Below are 19,941 nucleotides of genomic sequence, written 5' to 3' on the forward strand. Positions count from 1 at the left end.
AAAAGTCCAGTTCCCCACAGAGAACGTTACGATAATACAATCCTTTCAGAATTGGCTTATCAAAAAGGCAATATTTCTGCAAACACGCGCTCAGCAGCATTCTCTCACAGCCACACAAAGAGGGGAAAAGTCGAAACGGGAAATTTACAGTGCATCGTAGACTTTTCGTAATTGAGGTGAAGTTTCTTTTTGACACATATATAATATTTCACATATATAACATAAGCCGATATGGTTGAAAGTCAAAGAGAGGAACTGAAGAACAGCTTTCCCCTTCCCTAAAAAAAAAAATGTTAATGTTTCTACTGTGGTGTTTCAGGTGTTACCGATAAGACGATGAAAGAAAAGTTAGTCACATGTTCATGCGAAGGTACATTCAGTTTTACCAATGGTGCAGAACTACAACACATCGAGCCTTATTCAAAAGCAGAATGAATTTGTTAATCATTCATAAAACTTCTGTTGTTAAGTAACAACTTTTCCTGAAACTATTATTTGATTATAATAGCGCAGAATTCAATGCAATCATTTATGCAAGAATGGTTTGAACTAATTATTCAATCAAATGCTACTATTATGCAAGAATTCATGAAATTACGCAATTCGATGCAACAATTTACTTGAAAAATGGTTTTGTGAAATTATCCAATTCAATGCAGCTATTTACGAAAGAATCAATGGAATAATTCGCAAAACCTTGTTTGCATAAACTGGCACACCAAACTGAATAATTCATAAAACTGTTCTTATCTAAATTGTCACCTTCCATTGAATAATTTGTAAAACCAATTCCAATTTACAGAAGAATCGCATTACCAATTATTAAATGTAATGGTTTCACGAATTAATTCCATGTAGTTTACATTCGAATGTTTTCGCAAAAACTCTGTTCGTGTTTCATGGATGAGGCCCACTGTTGTTCTGAGGTATGATTAATGTCTAACGGTCAACAAAATCTGAAATGTTTATTATACCACAACTGGACAAGAAAATGGGTTTGGAAGCTTGCTTTCGTCTCACAGCCTGAATACAGTAAAACTAATAATAATGTATATGATTATTGCTAATTGATTCATCCCCAACTTTTAATACTTCAACTGCCATGGTACGAACAAATGGCATTCATTTCGTGGCCTCATGCACAAAACATACGTTTATTTCTAATAGTCAGCCCAAAGTGTTCAGTAGTAGAACAAAATCAGATGTATTCAAATGAGAAATAACAAACCAACACCAGAACAAAAACACAATGCAGGGTTTGGCATTGGACTAAAACAGTGTTTATAACTTTCTAAATGGGAGCTGATGGAATATGAAGACACATGCACACGGCTCAAGCCAACGTGTTTTTCCTGAATCACATATAATGGTTTTAAATTAACAACAAGGCTTGAACAGTTCATGAGTAGAGTAGCATCTGTGAAACAATACTGCCAGTGCTGGCATGGGTCCTTCACGATCAGCGCCATGATTTATGAACGCATGGCGGTAAAGAAAGAGTCAAGAAATGAGGGGAATACAGAAAGAGCTGTTTAACAACAAAGTGCTGGCAGTACGAAACAGAGATTAGCACTTCCTCAAGATAAAACCCTGGAAAAAAAGGGGAACACGGAGAAGAATGTCAATTGTTTCATGAATACTGTTTGACTGTAAGAGTATATATGTTGTTGGGGAATGAGTAGAGCCAAATAGCACACTGTGCGACTGTCATATTTTGAAATGTAACAGTGTAAATGTAGATGTTTGCCAGTTTTCATGCCACTCATGCCAAATTGTTTCAACTCAAAAAAAAAAACGAGTAAACTTTTAACTTCTCAAACTCTTTACGTCAACAGAATTTGGTTTAATCGACTAACTGAAATGGCATCGGATGAAATGATCGGACAGTTTATGCATTTATATCCAGTCAAACGTCAGGAAAATACTGACAGCTTCTCAAACAAACAACAGCAGGGCAGGAAATGTGTTTTAGCAAACTCTGATCCTGGTACGAGAGCAACTACTGCAGAGAATGAAGCACGGGAAGATAAAAGACCTTGAAGAAAAGCCATGGTGTTGGCATTAAAGATGCCAAAATTATAACAAAAAAAAACGCTTGCTCTTCAAATGGCACTACATTTCAGAAGATATGCGATTAAATCTGCAGATGTCATGTTGAGAAGTAAACCTCGTGCTCGAATACTGCAGGGAGAATGCAGGATCGATCATCAGTATGCCACAATTCCCTATGTATAACCTCTACAGAAGATATTGCTCTGTCAAGTAAACATAAAATGGACCTGAGTGGATCCGTTTTGAGCATTCAGAAGTCCAAAAATGTATCAAATATGGCAAGAGTGCTGTATGTTGAGAGCAACACTGTGATAAGCAAGTGATCCATTCATGCGCTAGTGCCATTTTAAAAGACTTCAGTCATTCTCCACCTCACTATTATCGTTAAAAACTGTACCGTTCATCCAAACTCATCATAAAATGGATATGTCACGAGACAGCTGTTAAACCACCACTAAACATGTTTGCACAACTTTTTTTTTTAAATAAAAAAAGTTACATTTAGATATGTTTTTATCAGGGTTACTGATGCCCGCTGAAGTGCCGCCTCCTCTTCTTCTTCTTCTTCACCCCTTCATAACTTTTGGCTCATCTAGAACGAGGTCTCAAATTGTCAAGAGACCGCACAGGAAAACAAAAAAAGCACCAAGGACATTATAATAATCTATTTGCTAAAGTAACAGGTTAAAAACTAGCAGAAGTTGGAATAACCCCACGCCCCCCAAAAAAGTTGCAGTTCGTTTGTCCATCTGCGCCCACTTCTTCTCATAGTTCTGTGTCCATGTACACATCAGTGCATAGTCCCAGGCACACGGTGCCGTTTAAACATCCAAGATTTCCTCTGCTGTACCTCCGCAACGCAATCGGTAGCGTCCCGCCCTCCAGCTGATGGTGGGGTCCCAAAGAGCGGACAAGAAAATCTGAATTGTCATGGACTCCCTGATGAACCAGGCCACTGCGTAGTCCAGCTTGGAGAAGGATGGAGGACCGCCCTTTGAGGAAAAGGAGTAGAAAGACAAGAATTACAGCAAGAACCGACAAATGTTGCAATTCAAGATAAAATGGCTTTGAAGAACAACTTATGATGGAACAACCTCGGTCAAATTTTGCTTGAAAGAGTTGAAAATGAAAACCATCTGTTTATAGAATTTCCTCAGAGAGTTGATTTGGATGTCAAACAAGAAATGTTTCTTCAGAAATGTGACATTTCTGAGTAGAATGAGGTTAGGATTGGATTTAAACTCTGAAACAATGGGGCAAGGCTTGATTTTATCCTTTGGGAATTGATTGGTATGGTCAAAATGGTTGTTTTGAACCAGAATGGAGCTGAAATGCAAATTTGCTGTGTAGTGAGTCTCACCTGTACTCCTCTTAGCTGGATGTAATCCGAAATGAACCAGGCCAGGCAATGGCACAGGAAAAACACCATGATGTCCCAGCGGAACACGTGGTGGGCGGCCCAGCCGATGAGAAGACTGGCCACAAAGCACTCGGAGATGGGCTCGATGATGGTGGCTGGCAGCATGTTGATTCTCAGTTTGGCCCATCTATTAAGAGCAGATTACAATGAGATGAGCTCAGCTGTTTTTTCGCACCACAAAATGGGAAATGTACCCATCTAAAGCCACAAAACAACATCATGTCACAGCTGGATAGCTTATTCTGATGAACGTATCAAAAGATGGACAAAATCTGTTCAAGATATGCTCTGTACTATGATGAAATTTAAAAGATCCATCTGCAACGCTATCATCAATGCGCTGGAGGTGGCCCCATCAGAAAAACAGTACTGAACATAAAAAGCTGTTTGAACAACCGCCGTACCTGATCATGCGAGACTGGAATTGTGCAATGGAGTACGAGCCAGAATTCTGCATGGCTACCTGCGTTGCCATGGAAAATTTCCATCCTCTGCAAGAGAAACACCACGTCATTGAACTGGCAAATAAAGGACATTTTAGCCGAGGCTGAGAGATACAATTCTGAACACACATTAAAGGAATATTTCATTCAAAACGAAACATTTGGTTATGATTTATTCACCCTCATGTTGCTCCACACCCACATAACCTTGAGATGATCTTTTCCATACAATAAAAGCACAGGGAAGCCAGACTGTCAAGCTCTAAATAATAGACATATTAAATTGGTGCATAGAAATAAATGCACTACATACTAAATGCTACTGAACGACTTCAAATGATTTGATAAGGAAAAGATCAAAACTGAAATTCATTAAAAATCATTGCTTGAATTTTAATTCATTATAAACCCAAGTGTTTTAATTAATTAAAAACCTAAGTGTCTTATAACTGAATATACATGGAAGTGAATTAGATTTTTAAATTATTAACCGAAATATAATTTTTTGGCGTTAGTCACACAAAGCTATCGCATGGCTTCAGAAACCTGGAATATAGAGCACAGCACTACTTTTATGATACATTTATGATTTTTTCCCCCTCATTGTTAGCAGTGTTATAATTAAGCTAAAACCAAAACCATAAAATATGTTATATTTAAAAAAAATAAATGTTAAACTTTTTTTTATAAAACTATATAGACATTTTTTTAAAAAGAGCAGCATGAACATTCTGCTGAACATCTCCTTTTGTGTTTCACAGAAGAAATAAAGGCAGAGTTTTGGAACTACATGAGGGTGAGTGAATAACAGAATTGAAATGTATTTATTCCTTTAAAGGCGATGAAAAAATGTAACCCGATGGAGTGTGATAACAAAAGCTATTAGCACTGCACAGATATTTAATAATGAGTCTGGCAAACCTGTCTGCGATGGCCTTGGCCATGAAGTAATCTTCAGCGATGTACTGAGCAAACGCAATCAGCCCGCCCGCTTGGTCCAGGATGTCCTTCCTCATGAGACACGACATCCCCGTGACACACTTGATTCCCGTTACATTGGCCGAGATGTAGGAACGAGGATGTGACGTTCCAAAATAAACCTGCAGGATTTCATGTGGGACAGTGTTTATACTTCACATAATTAATCTCTAAAGATTTGACGCATCAAGAATTGTATTACATATGTAAACACTTCTGCCAGTTATTTATTAGCAGAGCTGTCAGTTTAACATGCTAATATATTGCCTTCGAAGTCGGTTTTTGTAACGTCTATTAAATTTAATGGCTCATCTACTACAATAATATAATATTTAATCAATTGAGAGATGATTGGTGATTAGATTTTACGTGGAGCTAAAAGAAAATTCATAAATAAATCAATATGGTCAGCAGTTAATTAATTTTAATATTGCACTGATTTGGCAAAAGAGCTTTAAGGTTTAGAGAAACAGAGGAACTACAACTTATGGTGTCCCATTTCAAGTTTGGAGCCTCTGCTAGCAACAGAGCCACAACTTGGCAGTTTTATTGCAGTGTGACAGGACAGAACGGCCCTCGAATACATAATACACAGGCCCTATAAGCAATGGCGAGTTCATAAGCATCTAATAAAACCAGAGCCAAATAATTTCCAGAGCCAAATCCAGACGACAAACGTCTTCAACACTGTCCCGAACAAAAGAATTTAGAAGGTCAATAGTGAAGGCTGCTGACCTGCTCCAATGTGGCGGCAAATCCTTGTCTGTCGGCCACGTAAGGAAGACCGTGAACCAGTCCCACCTTCTCCGTCATCTGATTAGCCATATCAGTGAGAGTGTCATTTTACGTGGAGCTAAAAGAAAATTCATAAATAAATCAATATGGTCAGCAGTTAATTAATTTTAATATTGCACTGATTTGGCAAAAGAGCTTTAAGGTTTAGAGAAACAGGAACTACAACTTATGGTGTCCCATTTCAAGTTTGGAGCCTCTGCTAGCAACAGAGCCACAACTTGGCAGTTTTATTGCAATGTGACAAGACAGAACGGCCCTCGAATACATAATACACAGGCCCTATAAGCAATGGCGAGTTCATAAGCATCTAATAAAACCAGAGCCAAATAATTTCCAGAGCCAAATCCAGACGACAAACGTCTTCAACACTGTCCCGAACAAAAGAATTTAGAAGGTCAATAGTGAAGGCTGCTGACCTGCTCCAATGTGGCGGCAAATCCTTGTCTGTCGGCCACGTAAGGAAGACCGTGAACCAGTCCCACCTTCTCCGTCATCTGATTAGCCATATCAGTGAGAGTGTCGGGCTTCACTGTTGAATATTACATCATGATTAGCACTGACACAGTTGTTCAAAGGTCAATCTCATGAAAACATGTCCTGGTCATTTTCCATTATTCTTTTCACAAGAAGCAGTAAGAATAAAGAATTGTATTCACTGAAACACTCTGAAGATTTGATCATCTGAATAATCTTTTGTTTAAAGGGGTCATATGATGTTGCTAAAAAGAACATTATTTGGTGTATTTGGTGTAATGAAATGTGTTTATGTGGTTTAAGGTAAAAAAAAACAACATTATTTTCCACATACTGTACATTATTGTTTCTCCTCTATGCCCCGCCTTTCTGAAACGTGTCGATTTTTACAAAGCTCATCGGTCTGAAAAGCGAGGTGTGCTCTGATTGGCCAGCTATCCAGTGCGTTGTGATTGGCCGAATACCTCAAGCGTGTGACGGAAATGTTACGCCCCTTACCATACTGTGATGCCCTGTCCGGCCGGAGCGACGAGACAAAACCAATAAAAGCCATTACAAACGAGGCATTTGTTGCATCCAGTGGGGACATAATTACGGATTATAATGACTTATACTGTCTTTTTACGCATTGCGTTGCATCGCGCCGCGTAAACATAAAACCATGTCTGCATTTGTGATCGGCGAAATGACGAACAACAAGCACTACTCTACACTGCTCAAAACTCGCGTTTGAATCATCAGTGGCAAATTCTTTAAATATGAAAACGTACTTACAGTCTTGTGAGTCAGAAGCGCCAGACTCAACCACTGATTTCTAGTCGTGTCCTCTTTTGGAAGGCCAAACAAAGTAGTTTCGCTTTCACAACGAAGCACACAGCGTCTTCACGACATGGCGGCGGCGGCAACAACAATACTACAGCGAGAATAAAAGTTACGCCTTCTTTCTTTGCGTGAACATTTGGGCGGCGTTATGCAAATCTTCCCACATAGTGAGGTAGATATGTGGGGGTGTGTTAGAACGAGCCGTTTTAGGTAGGCGTGGCTGACTCTTAACTTTTATAAAGAATATCTCTTTGGATTTGAGACTTTAGTCTTTGCAACTTTAGGGATCTTATCTATTCACGAAGAGCTTGTAACACTCCAAAGAGAAAAGAAAACTTGAAATTGCATCATATGACCCCTTTAAAGCGCTCGGTTTTAGATTATAATGTGGGCAAGCTTACCTCGAATGCCACTGTCACAGATCCAGACGAGTTCGTACCTTGCCCCGTCATAAGCTGGCATGAGGTTATTTATTTTTGGATTGATGCCAACTTTCTTACCCCCTAGAACGAGATAAAGAGAAAAAAAAATTACAATATTAATTACCATTAGGGCTATAAATTATTGTACCATCATACCATACCATCATAAAATTTGGCCATTTTAAAAGAATGTGTGGTTATCAATTTATTTGTCTTTTTTGCTGTCAGTTACAGATGTTTTTAGAGTAGAATGACATGAATAATAATATTCCAGAAATTAAAGTATATTAGAAAGCATCTGAAATATAAAAATATTTCTCTTTTGGTTCACTTTTGTTACAACAGGGACTACATTCTATGTATACTGACCGATACCCAGTCCACATGAATATTACATAATAATAATAAAAACATGATTATTTCTATGCATTTTTAACACAATCCCCATCCCAGGTCTAGATCAGTTCTGCCATGTTCTCATTTAGAGATCAAATTCTCATCGAGAAATTGATTTTATATTTTCGGTTTAATTTTTAATTTTGCGATGTGATTTTGCTATTTTAATTAGTTTTAGTTATCATTTTAATATTTCAATTTAGCTTTCATTTATTTTTTAACGAGTTTTAGTACTTCAACATATTTTATTTAAATTAATTGCCAAGGCACCATTTATAGTTTTCACTTTTTAATCTAATATTTCTATTTATTTCAATTAACAAAAACTATTTTAACAGTTTTAGTTAACCAAATAACATTATAAAACCGTATTAGCCAAAAATGAAATATGCAAACGTGAACCTGGAGTGAATTATGTTCATACCATTCCACTTCAAATTACAATAAAAACTATGACTGGAATTTCTGGAAATTAAAATTCACATTGACAGAAGTCATATTTAAAGATAATAATAATAAAAAATAAAAATGCAAGACTACATATTAGATTAATGCAGTATAGTTGATTAAAGAATTTGACTTGAAATTAAAATGCACATTGATAGAAGTCATATTTAATAATAATAATTAATAATAACAATGCAAGATTAGATTAAATAAACATGATCAAGCGATTATATAAATCGTAACAGGTTTATCATCCATCAATGAAGCAGATCCTCTTTAAATCCCCTTTACGGATGGATGTAAATAAGGTCACATGAAGATGTTTATTTGTGGACTGAACACCTAAAGATCATATGGCAACAGGGCCTCTGAGTGCACTAATGCATTTCACAAAGCACGCTTTACCGACGTCAGATTGGCTGGTGGGGTAAACCACTCAGAGTTGTTTAAAGCTACACAACCTCGCAGACGATACATGTTTTCTAACATGGCTTCAGCTTGATTCGAAGCAGCGGATGACATCTCTGGGCCAACCCGTCTCCCCTGACTGTTTGTGCGGTAACAGACTGGCTGAAGGCAGCGGGGCGGATAACAGGACCCCAGAGAGACACCAGCTCCAGTCACCAGCTGTTCCTAACAAGCAAGAATCAATATCCACTCCAAGAGCTACATTTGCATATACACAGTTGGGTTGGCGTTCCTCTTACAGGGCTCCTCAGAGACCCTGCCATTTCCCTGCACACGGCTAAACAAAACTGTCACAGAGAACCGAATCCACGAGGGACGAGAGATGCACCTCAGCACAACACTGCCCGAGTTCTCTCTATTATTGGCTTCATTTCACATAAAAAGCGATTATCGTCAAATACTTACCTATAAATAACCTGGCGTCAACATTGGGATATTTGCCCAGCAGCTTTTTACAAACATCGATAGCTGGATCGTCATGGTCTTGGACACACAGCAGAATTTCATACTGTGGAAAAAGGCAGAAACAATTTTGAGCAACTCGGTCTGTTTGTAAAAGAGAACATGTCATCAAGTTATTATGGCACAATAATACATTTAGAGGCTGAGGTGAATTGAACCACACGGTTCATAAACGCTGGCTGTTTCTAAGATGCTATTCAATTACCCACAGTCCAGCACAAGCTCTGTACTCTGCTTTATAATTGTGAGGAAGACAAGCTGAGGTCAAAACTGCCAAATAGTGGCTGCCGATAAATCAGTCTGGCATACAGCTAATGGGGGCTATATCATGGAAAAACATTAATATATTCATTTCACAAAGAGCAAAGAGTGAGATGGTGGAAAAAGTTACAAAGAAATTAAGCAAAAACAAGATAATTGCAATAAAAAAAATGTATTAAAATAAAGCAATAAGCCCCGTGAAGCCGTGGTTTACAGTGAATTTATAACAGTTAACTCTGCTTTATAATTGTGAGGAAGACAAGCTGAGGTCAAAACTGCCAAATAGTGGCTGCCGATAAATCAGTCTGGCATACAGCTAATGGGGGCTATATCATGGAAAAACATTAATATATTCATTTCACAAAGAGCAAAGAGGTTGGCTGATCATAACAGAGGTAATTTACTCATCCGTTTTAAAGATCTATTGTTTCTGGAAGAAGTATATAATCAAAAATACTAAAAACAGCAATATTGTGAAATTTTTACTACAATTTAAATGACCTGTTTTCTATTTTACTATATTGTAAAAATGTAATTTATTCCTGTGATGCAAAGCTGAATTTTCAGCATCATTACTCCAGTCTTCATTGATTATAATCAATGCTGAAAACAGTTGTGCTGCTTAACATTTTTGTGGACACAGTGAAACATTTTTTCAGGATTATTTGATGAATAGAAAGAAATCATTTAGAAATAGAAATAATTTGTAACGTTGATGAATGTATTTACTATTTTGATCTATTTAATGTGTCCTTGCTGAATAAAACTATTAGTTTCTTTCAAAAAGAAGAAGAAAAATACCTTACTGACCCCAAATTTGTGAACAGTAGTGTACATTGAAGTTTTAAAGACACAAATGGTGAGATGGTGGAAAAAGTTACAAAGAAATTAAGCAAAAACAAGATAATTGCAATAAAAATTTTTTATTAAAATAAAGCAATAAGCCCCGTGAAGCCGTGGTTTACAGTGAATTTTTAACAGCTAAGATGCGTTGTTAGGCACGACGCGAAGCGCAGTGCCTAAAACTCCCTTAGCGGTTATAAATTCACTGTAAACCATGGCTTCACGGGGCTTATTGCTTTTATAAAACGGTTATTCCATATACGTAGTAAGGTTTCACAAAATAAAACAGAGCAAATAAAGTGTAATAATGCCAAACAATGTAGTTCCTCAGAAACGGTTGTGGTTCCAACAAAGTGGTTGCCGAGCAACACACAGACGTAAACCAAGGTGTATGTTTGTAGCATAGACTGTAAAAAAAAGAGTTTAAAAGGGTTTGTAGAGTAATTTACAACAGCTTCGAACTTGGCTCAACCAATCAGAATAAAGGACCGGAACTATACGTTTTATAATAAATAATACGAGTGACTATTTGCACTGAGATTTAATTAGCTGATTCTAGGTCAACTAGTTACAGCTTGGTCATTAACCTTCTACTGTGTGAAGTAGTACACTATAAATGTTTCATATTAACAGCATTATCTGCCACTACATGTATGATACTGGAGAAGTAGCATTTCGGTGACCATTATCTTCCTAACTGTAAGTACTGTAGTACTGTCAAAATCAGTCAGCTTTAGCATGGCATTCAAGTAATAAAGTGAGTGAGTGACGTGACATGTGGCCAAGTATGGTGACCCATACTCGGAATTAGTGCTCTGCATTTATCCCATCCAAAGTGCACACACACAGCAGTGAACACACACACCGTGAACACACACCCGGAGCAATGGGCAGCCATTTATGCTGCGGCGCCCGGGGAGCAGTTGGGGGTTCGGTGCCTTGCTCAAGGGCACCTCAGTCGTGGTATTAAAGGTGGAAGAGAGCGCTGTACATTCACTCCCTCCACCTACAATCCCTGCCGGTACGAGACTCGAACCCACAACCTTTGGGTTACGAGTCCGACTCTCTAACCATTAGGCCACGACTTCCCCTAATGGTTAGGATATTACTTCCAGATATTACTTCCCCATAATATCTGTACATGTTGGGGTGCAATTAGTAAATTAGTAGGAAGAATATGGGATTAGAGGGGCAATATGTGTTGCCCATAATATTATATTATATACTAGGTAATATATATGCATTATATATGCTTAATAGTTTTTTTCTTCATCTCAAAGTAATTTTTCTTCATGGCAGGTACATTTAGTTTAAACAAAAACAGCATTTAAGAAAATGCAAATAATGTGCAGCAAAAAATGTGATAATTATGATCATATATAATATCTAACATATCTAATATTATATTTATTATGTAATATCATATTATAATAGTAATATTACTATTTTTTTTTGTGTGTAAATCATTTACACTACATTGTTCTCATATTGCACAGATGTTACAAATGCTTCTCATTGCACATACAACAACTTGAATACACCTTTTATATGATAAATGTTTTTATGAATATGAATTTTTAATTTCTGAATTAATCCATTCTGATATTTTTTGGGGCATGAAGTCAACAACCGTCTTGACTTTATAATAATAAAAACAAACTCATTAAAAACTCATTTTTATGAAATTAAAATCTTACGTGGTTTAGCAATTTGTTTTTAAAGAAAAACATGCAGTGAAGCAGTTAAAATATGAAAAATATTTGAGAAATGTTTGTCCTCTAAATCAAAGTCAAGTGATGCACGTGGTGACTGTCAAAATCGATTAAAAAAATATTTTAAAATATCAGATAAATTGACATAGTCCAGGCTGTCATAAAAATGTCATATGGTGCGACTCTTAAACATATAAAATAATTAACTTATTAAATAATAAAACCGTTAAAAAAAAACATATTTGAAAAAAATGACCTTAAAACTTGCTTTAAAAAATGAAAATTGGAAGTTTGTACTCGTATGCAAGTTGTAAGCAAAACAATTCTAAACCACAGGACAAATTCATAAAAAAAGGTGGCACAACTTTCCAATACGCTCACCATTCAGTCCATAATCTAAAAAGAATAGACTAATCAAACACCCAAAATAGTAACAGACACAGGGGTGCAAACAGCATCTGCCAAAAATATAACTGAAAAAGATGATGAAGTTGAATATCTCTTATAAAGCATCAGAAAATTCAAAGGAGTCTCAAAGCTGTGCACTCTACTGAATTGAGTGGCACAGAAAGTTTGGCAGGCCACATAAAGACTTTCAGGGAAGGCAGTTTGAGGCTTGGAGTCGTACCAGGGCTAAAGTGAGAAAGAACAGGCCTGCGCTCTGACAAGAGACACCCGTCCCCCTCCAGCCACCTCATAATACTCCATAGTGACCATGTTGCCATGGCTATGGCGTGGGACACGGGAGCAGAAAGACAAAGGGGCTTTTCTGTGCTCTCAGAGATGTGGGTATGCGACAGTAACCCTGAGCAGGGTAATAGTGCTGCGCTGAAAGACTCTCATTCAATTATTTATAGACGCTTCTGGGGAGCAGCCCCTCCAATTTAGATCCAGTGCAAAGAATCAGGAGCGCCTCTGATGAACTGTGCCGAGATCAGCCCGTCCCGAATGAGGGAGCATCATAGACTAAACATGTGGTTGTGAAATAATATAACAGATGAATACTAGCGTCAAAGAGAGGTGAAGTGGAAAGCAAGGGGAAATCCAAGTGTTCAACATCTCAGATCTCGTGACATTCGTGTGTCGAAAACAGCAAAATAGAAGTGCTTGTGTTTAGGGATGTTAGATTGTTATATAAAATATATACTGTAAATACCATTAAAATTTGTTTTGTCATAATTTTTTTGATTATTATTTAGTTTTAAATAATAACAGCAAAAATCATTAAAAAAAAATACCTCCAAACATATTTTGGAGATTGAAAATTGTAACTCATATGCATTCAAGGTTTAAATAAAAATGGCTTGATATAACTATCAAGTAAAAAGTAATATTTAATTAATTTTCAAGCAATTAGATTAAAATGTTAAAAAATAGAATTAATATAAATGACATGAAACCAATACACATGCAATTGGCACAAGACTTGTTTAAAATCTTGGATTCTTAGTCATTCCCCCTTAAAATTTACATTTTATTTATATTAATTTATATTTAAAAAAATGAACTTTAAGTAAATATGTGTTCATTAGCAAATAGGGCTGTGTGTGTCACACTGTGCACAGGAGATATTTTATAGAAATATTTTTGGGTTTCAGTCTATATCTCTCGTCACATTCAAAATCATCACAGTTTGTGCTTGTTAGTATGGCTGAACAACTTCGACCATAAAAACAGCTGACAAATATTTTTGTTGTCAAACAGTCCTTAGATCTCACATGACATAATGGCTGCAATAACGCGGTTTGACCGGTGTGGCGCTGTAGCGCAAGACTGTAATTCAATCCAATAGAAGAAGAATGAAGAAATGAAGCAGAACCAGTAGAGTGGGAAATTTCTACAAAACAAAAAAAAAATACCTATGCTGTCATTTATAAAGGCCCCGATATACTTGGTTCTTTTTCGTTCTTCACTTAGCCAGATATATGATACATAATTACACTTGACTTAAGACACTGAAGTTCTATTACTTTCCATGTTCAAGGGCTTTGTATTTTTTCCATTTTAGTCTGAATCACATTAAAAGTGCAAAAAATGAATGCATGTCTGTCCATTGAAAAATACATTTAAAAAATACCAACACACAACTATCGATCCGAAACAATTTACTGATATCTTTAATAGGCATTAAAAGAACAGTCTCTGCATCAAATGTCTTGAATTTATTCATTAATGTAAATATGTTTAATATTATATTATTTGTTAATATTGTAAACGTTAATGCCTTTGATAGTATTTGCAATGTTACTGACCGACATGGTCACAAAGGAACAACGAATAGGTTACAGGTTGTCACGCCGAAAGTTTGGTCATATCGTGTTTGATGATTCTCTTTTTATATAATTATTTATTTTATAAATAATTTATTTTTAATAATTAATCATTTATTTATAATAACTTTGGGTTACCTTTGTTTATTTCGGTGCTTTTCTTAATAAATGAACTGAATTTTGAGTCTGCTCATTCACTTCTGTTGAAATAGCCTAGGGGTGTGCGATATGACGATTTTTGATTGTTGACAATTAAAATGTCTCCATGATCTGCTTTTGAAGAAATATCGTAATATCGTAATACAGCGCACATTCTATCATTTACAGTTCTGGCACCTCCGTCTCAATATACTGTAGCCTACAATGCCACATACATTCACAACAAATAACACGGGACTCTGCACTTATTCACAAATCACAAAAGTACATTATTTGCTTGTGCTTGTGCTTTAAAGTCTTGCCGGTTAAACATTTCATTCTCCTGCTGTTCTGACATGTGCTTTTTCTGAGAGCGTACACCTGAAGCGTGCACACTCTAAAAATCCTGTCAAACAGCACCTGATTACTGATTTCTTTTGCGTCTGATTGTGCTAATACTGTCAAAAACACATGATTTACATATAAACACAGTTGGTTGTGTCTAAAGTGAAAGTAAACAGTTGAGAGAAAAACAGCTGTGTCTGTATATTAGATGCGTGCAGCTCTTAAAGTGACAGCAGACTAATTATAGGCTACTATGCTGCCGCTAGTCATTAAAGGGACGCCATTTTTGAGTATCTGTCCCTTTAATGTTAATAAAACAACAAAACACAGAAAAATCACTCACTGCTCTTGACTGAAGTTGACTGACAGTTGCTTTAATGAGAATCAATCTATAATTTATACAGCTAAGTGCATATAGTGTTTTACTTTTATATTTGTTAATTTAATTTCTTGAATGCTACTGCTAAATACACCTACTGTACCTGAAAAATAAAGCACTGTTTGTTTTATTTGTATATTATGTGTATTTGTAATGTGTATCTTTGTTCTTATTTTTTAATAACAAAGATAAAATAATGACAAAGATTTTTATCTTCGCCCACTTTGGCCTAAATATCAGCCATTCATTTTTATTTTATATTTTGTTGTTACAAAACTTTGTTTTTAAAACAGGGAAATTAGTTTGGCTGTACTGCTCAGACAACTTGCAAAATATTAAAACCAACATAAAGAATCATGATAAAATTATGAATCGTGATTTTCTTGAAAAAAATCGTGATATGGTATTTTTGCCATATCACCCACCCCTAAAATAGCCTTTAAATTACAATGTAGATTGGGCAAATGAGGACATAAATTAGTTTAAACTACAAACAACTATAGATCCACAACATTGCCACAATGTCGCAATTACTAACCGACAAATGTCACAAAGTTATGTTGTGGCAACGAATACAGCAATTTCACTTTTCTGGTTGCCACTACATTGCGGTGATGAAAGTTTGGTCTTCAGATTACATTACAATCACATAACTGTCATATACTTTGGTTAGCTGGGTTACAATCTCGAACACAAAAGGGGTAAAAGAAGGAAGACCAATGTTTCTATAGTAAATGGAGTAATTACACTAGGAAAGGCACAGGTCACCTACGGCCATTTTCCTGACCTCCACTGTCTGTTATAATCAGTGTTTCTCACTTTAAAACCCCAGAGCTGATGTCCCACCTGGCATTACGAATTTAGAGGTCTGGGCATCTATTCCAAGAAACTTAATTGCCAAAAAAAATTGTATTAAATTTATTAAATACAAGACTTTTGGAAAACGGCCTGGTGTCAAGAAGGGCAGCAAAGCCATGTCGCAAAGCAAGAGTGATAAGGAAGTGGATCGAAGATCATTACATTGAAATTTTGTGAAATCTGTGGCCAGGCAACTCCCCGGATCTCAATCCCACAGAGAACCTGTGGTCAGTCCTCAAAAGACGAGTGGACAAGCAGAAGCCCACAAATTGTGATCAACTCCGAGAACTAATAAGGCAAGAATGGATCGCCATCAGTCAGGATTTGGCCCAGAAGCTAATATCCAGCATGCCAGAGCAAACTGCAGAGGTTATGAAGAACAAGGGTCAACACTGTAAATATTGACTCATATTTTTTTGCAAAAAAAAGCCTTTAAAACTTATGATATGCTTATCATTGTTTTTCAGTATACCATTGAAACATGTGGAAAAATAATCTACAAATACTGAAGCAGCAAACTTTGCAAAAACCAACATTTATGTCGCTGCCAAAACTTTTGGCCATGACTGTAGATTAGGCGTTTCATTTCAACAGAACACAGAGACCAAACAAACACTGAAAAATGCCTAATGAAACCACCGCTCAAATCAACTATGCAGCTCAGCAAATGACAAAAGCTTCCGTAAATATGTTGCTCTTACTTTAACGACCCATTTTATTGAAAACGTGTTCCTGAATGTCCTTAAAGCATGTTAAATCACACTGATGTTGAGGATGGGATTCGATTATGTTTATTTGAGAACAAGTAATAGCGATGGCAATCAGCACATAAGCAAGACAGCCGGAAATAATTTGATCAGAGGTTAACCAAACAACCGAACAAATCAGCAGGCAAACATAAAAACATAGTTAAAATGACGATTTAGGGTGCACATTTAGCACTGTTGGTTACTTGGTTGAGGGTGATTTCGGTAAGCGGACACTGATGACAGATTTTAAATGTGATAAATCTGAACCGCTCTCAGCAGCTGAACATCTGGCCCTCATGACATCCAGACCGAGATCACATTCCACTGCGTTTTGTGCGTCATTTAACATTCCTGGTAACATTTACTGAGATTTTTCTCTCTAAACCACAGATTCACTTGGAAGTTGATTTTGACCGGCCACTACAATGTAACCTGTGGACTCCTGCAGTAACTTGGGCAAAAAAATTTGTAACAAATTGTGCTGTAATATATGTGTTAATCTGAACAGAGTAATACACTCCTATTGTTAGTAGAAAGTATAAACAGTCATGACCAGCCAAAATATTTAATGAACAAAAGGATGAACTGTATATCTGTCAATGGCCGAATTATTAAATGAATAAATAAATCTACAGTTCTTTATTCTGATTCTGAGTGGGCCTAAGATACAAGAAAACGTTTAAAATGACACATGAAAATAAGTATTTGTAACAAATATTTGTGAAAAATTGATCAATTTAATTGTATTTGTTGGTCATAGTCTACTTTTTTCCCAGACATTTACATTTTTATGCATTCACTGTAAAAAAATGATTATTCGGTTTATTAATACAAGCATCCCTTTGAGGCAAAACGATGAAATTGCTGCTGTTAAAAATTGCAATCAAATTTAACCAACAAAATTTAATATTATTTACAAGTTTTAGCAATATCCTAGCTGTTCAAGCACTGAATTATCATTCTTTCCATACCTTACATGGCAAAATGCACCAAAAATGCAGATTAAATATATTAACTGAGCGGTTATTCAAACAATAATCACTTTTTAATTTTGTTAGAATTTTGTTTTGGCAGATGATGGGATTTTTAATCCCACAAACTGAATAAGGTTATTTTAGTGAAAAAAGTCCATAATACCATTGGCTATGAGCCTGTATAGGCAAGACTGAGTGATGGTGGTGCTTGACCTACAGTAAAAGAACCATAAAAGAATGAATGCATGCTGAAAGAGAAACAACTGCCCTAGAGATGCTGACATGTTCTGACAGATACAATCTCATGGATTAAGTGGGGGTTCTTACACCCTCTCCAAAGCAAAAGTCTATTATTTTAGTTTAAAGCACACACATCTTACTATTTTTTAGATTTTTGAAGGCACATTAGCTTTTTGTCTATCCACATTCACAACTCTGTCTATGCAGTGTAAAAACACGGGTTGATTTTCACATGGTTCTGAACAAGAACAGCAGACGGGCTGATTGAAAAATGCACATTCATTCTCTGCCAGCAGGCGGCGCTTTCGGAGCAGCAGAAATAATGTGGTTTCCCCGGTAACGGCTGTACATAAAGCAGTGCTGCGCTAATAAACGCTACTTTATCAAACATTATAAGTATGAGAGATGAAATGAAAATGCCAGACACTTTTCTGAAGGCAGTTCCCTTTAGAGATACATTAATATAAAAACACCCGCGCTGCATTTTGACTAAAATGTTTATTCAACAAAATTAACAAACTATTCATTATTAAAGCAAATTATTATGAAACCAATGCAATTGCAATTTCAAGCCGTTTCAAGCCCTTTATCCAAAATCCAAGCACTTTTCAAACCTTGAAAGCACTACATTAAAATTCAAGCATTTTCAAGGATTTCAAGCACCCATATGAACCGTGCCAAAGTATGTGTCTTGACAAATTCGTCATCCACAGAAGTCAAAAATAAATATGCAAATTGCAGTTCCATGGAATGCCTGCAATGCCCAGGAATTAAGTCAGGAATAAACATGCTGTGAAAGAAGAGACTCTTGCTGCTGGCATAGCTGTTGAAAGCAATTCATTATTTTTCATTTTTTATTCCCCACGCACTTGAATTTGAGAGCCTTGAAATGATTCAATTGGACATCAAGCATTTTTAATATTGCTACAACTGGCCAAAAATTAGACTTCCTCTTGTAATTGCATATGGCAAAAGCTTTATGCCATTTGCTTAAAAGAGGGAAGCTATTTAACGTCTCTGAGGGAAATTAAAGATGCATTTACACTTGTTTTGATCTGATTGAGGCCTGAATTAAAGAACTGGGGAAAACTTCCACCTAGAAAACTCATCCAATAATGTTGATGCTAGGGATGTTCATTTCGGTTATTTTTCCTAACCGACAACCGACGCTCGTTAACCGATTGTTAACCGTTAACAGACAAGATTATTTTAAATTAGAATTGAATTAAATTAGAAAGGATAAGTGTCTGTATCATTTTTGTGCTGCGTGAAAGGAAACAGACGGCAGAAAGCCGCATCCTTTTTTTCTTTAGGCTTATTTTACAAAAGCACAAATATTAGTTTTTTATTGTGAATGCACACAAATAAAGACAAACCTTTTACAATTCCAATTATCTTTAGGACTAAAAGGAGTAGTTTCTTCCACTGTTAGAAGGAAAAAATTCAAGAGATTGCACCGGCGCCGCATGCACGCACACAGTTAAGCTTTGTTACCTTGACAATGCAGCGTGTTCATTATCATAATAAAATACAGTCAGTCAAACATATGGAAAAAAATCTATGTAGTAAAAAAAAAAATGTAGTAAATCTGTGCCATTAAGTGTTATCACAGTACCGCCGTGATGTTATGCAAAACATTTTGTTTTACGTGGATATTGGAACGCGAGTGAAGTAGGCTACATAATAAATAATAATTTGCCATTCAAATACATCACGAATACGGAAACATTTGATTTTGTGTGGAATGAGAGACCCAACGTTGGTTTCAGTTTCGTTTTAGCCTAAATTCGTTTTGGCTTGTCGTTTATATAGCTATAGCTTCTTATATTTTTAATTCTTTTTCTTTTCTAAATACTGTTAATTGAAAGGATTTGTTGTGGAGTGAGGGGAACTAAAATAGCCTCGCTATCTTTACAGTGTTTATTATAATGTTTGTAAACATTTCGCGTGGGCATTAGGCCTATTTCTGAATGAAACAATAAAATGCGACTTA

At 36.2% G+C, this 19,941-nt stretch overlaps 1 protein-coding gene across 1 annotated transcript in view; it reads right to left on the minus strand.

Annotated features, from left to right (window-relative positions):
* Positions 1–6: 6 nt before the first annotated feature.
* LOC107713309 (ceramide glucosyltransferase-like) overlaps positions 7–19,941 on the minus strand; it is a 44,057-nt gene continuing 24,122 nt past the window's right edge. Inside the window, exons 3-9 of the mRNA XM_016518770.1 lie at positions 9,123–9,225; positions 7,386–7,487; positions 6,105–6,217; positions 4,837–5,015; positions 3,877–3,963; positions 3,413–3,599; positions 7–3,044 (exon numbers count right to left, since the gene is read on the minus strand). Coding sequence (XP_016374256.1) covers positions 2,874–3,044; positions 3,413–3,599; positions 3,877–3,963; positions 4,837–5,015; positions 6,105–6,217; positions 7,386–7,487; positions 9,123–9,225 — 942 coding nt within the window. The 3' untranslated portion in view covers positions 7–2,873. The remainder of the gene's footprint in view (positions 3,045–3,412; positions 3,600–3,876; positions 3,964–4,836; positions 5,016–6,104; positions 6,218–7,385; positions 7,488–9,122; positions 9,226–19,941) is intronic.

The sequence above is a fragment of the Sinocyclocheilus rhinocerous genome, unplaced genomic scaffold, assembly GCF_001515625.1.
Source record: "Sinocyclocheilus rhinocerous isolate Xijiao unplaced genomic scaffold, SAMN03320098_v1.1 scaffold688, whole genome shotgun sequence".
Taxonomy (NCBI): domain Eukaryota; kingdom Metazoa; phylum Chordata; class Actinopteri; order Cypriniformes; family Cyprinidae; genus Sinocyclocheilus; species Sinocyclocheilus rhinocerous.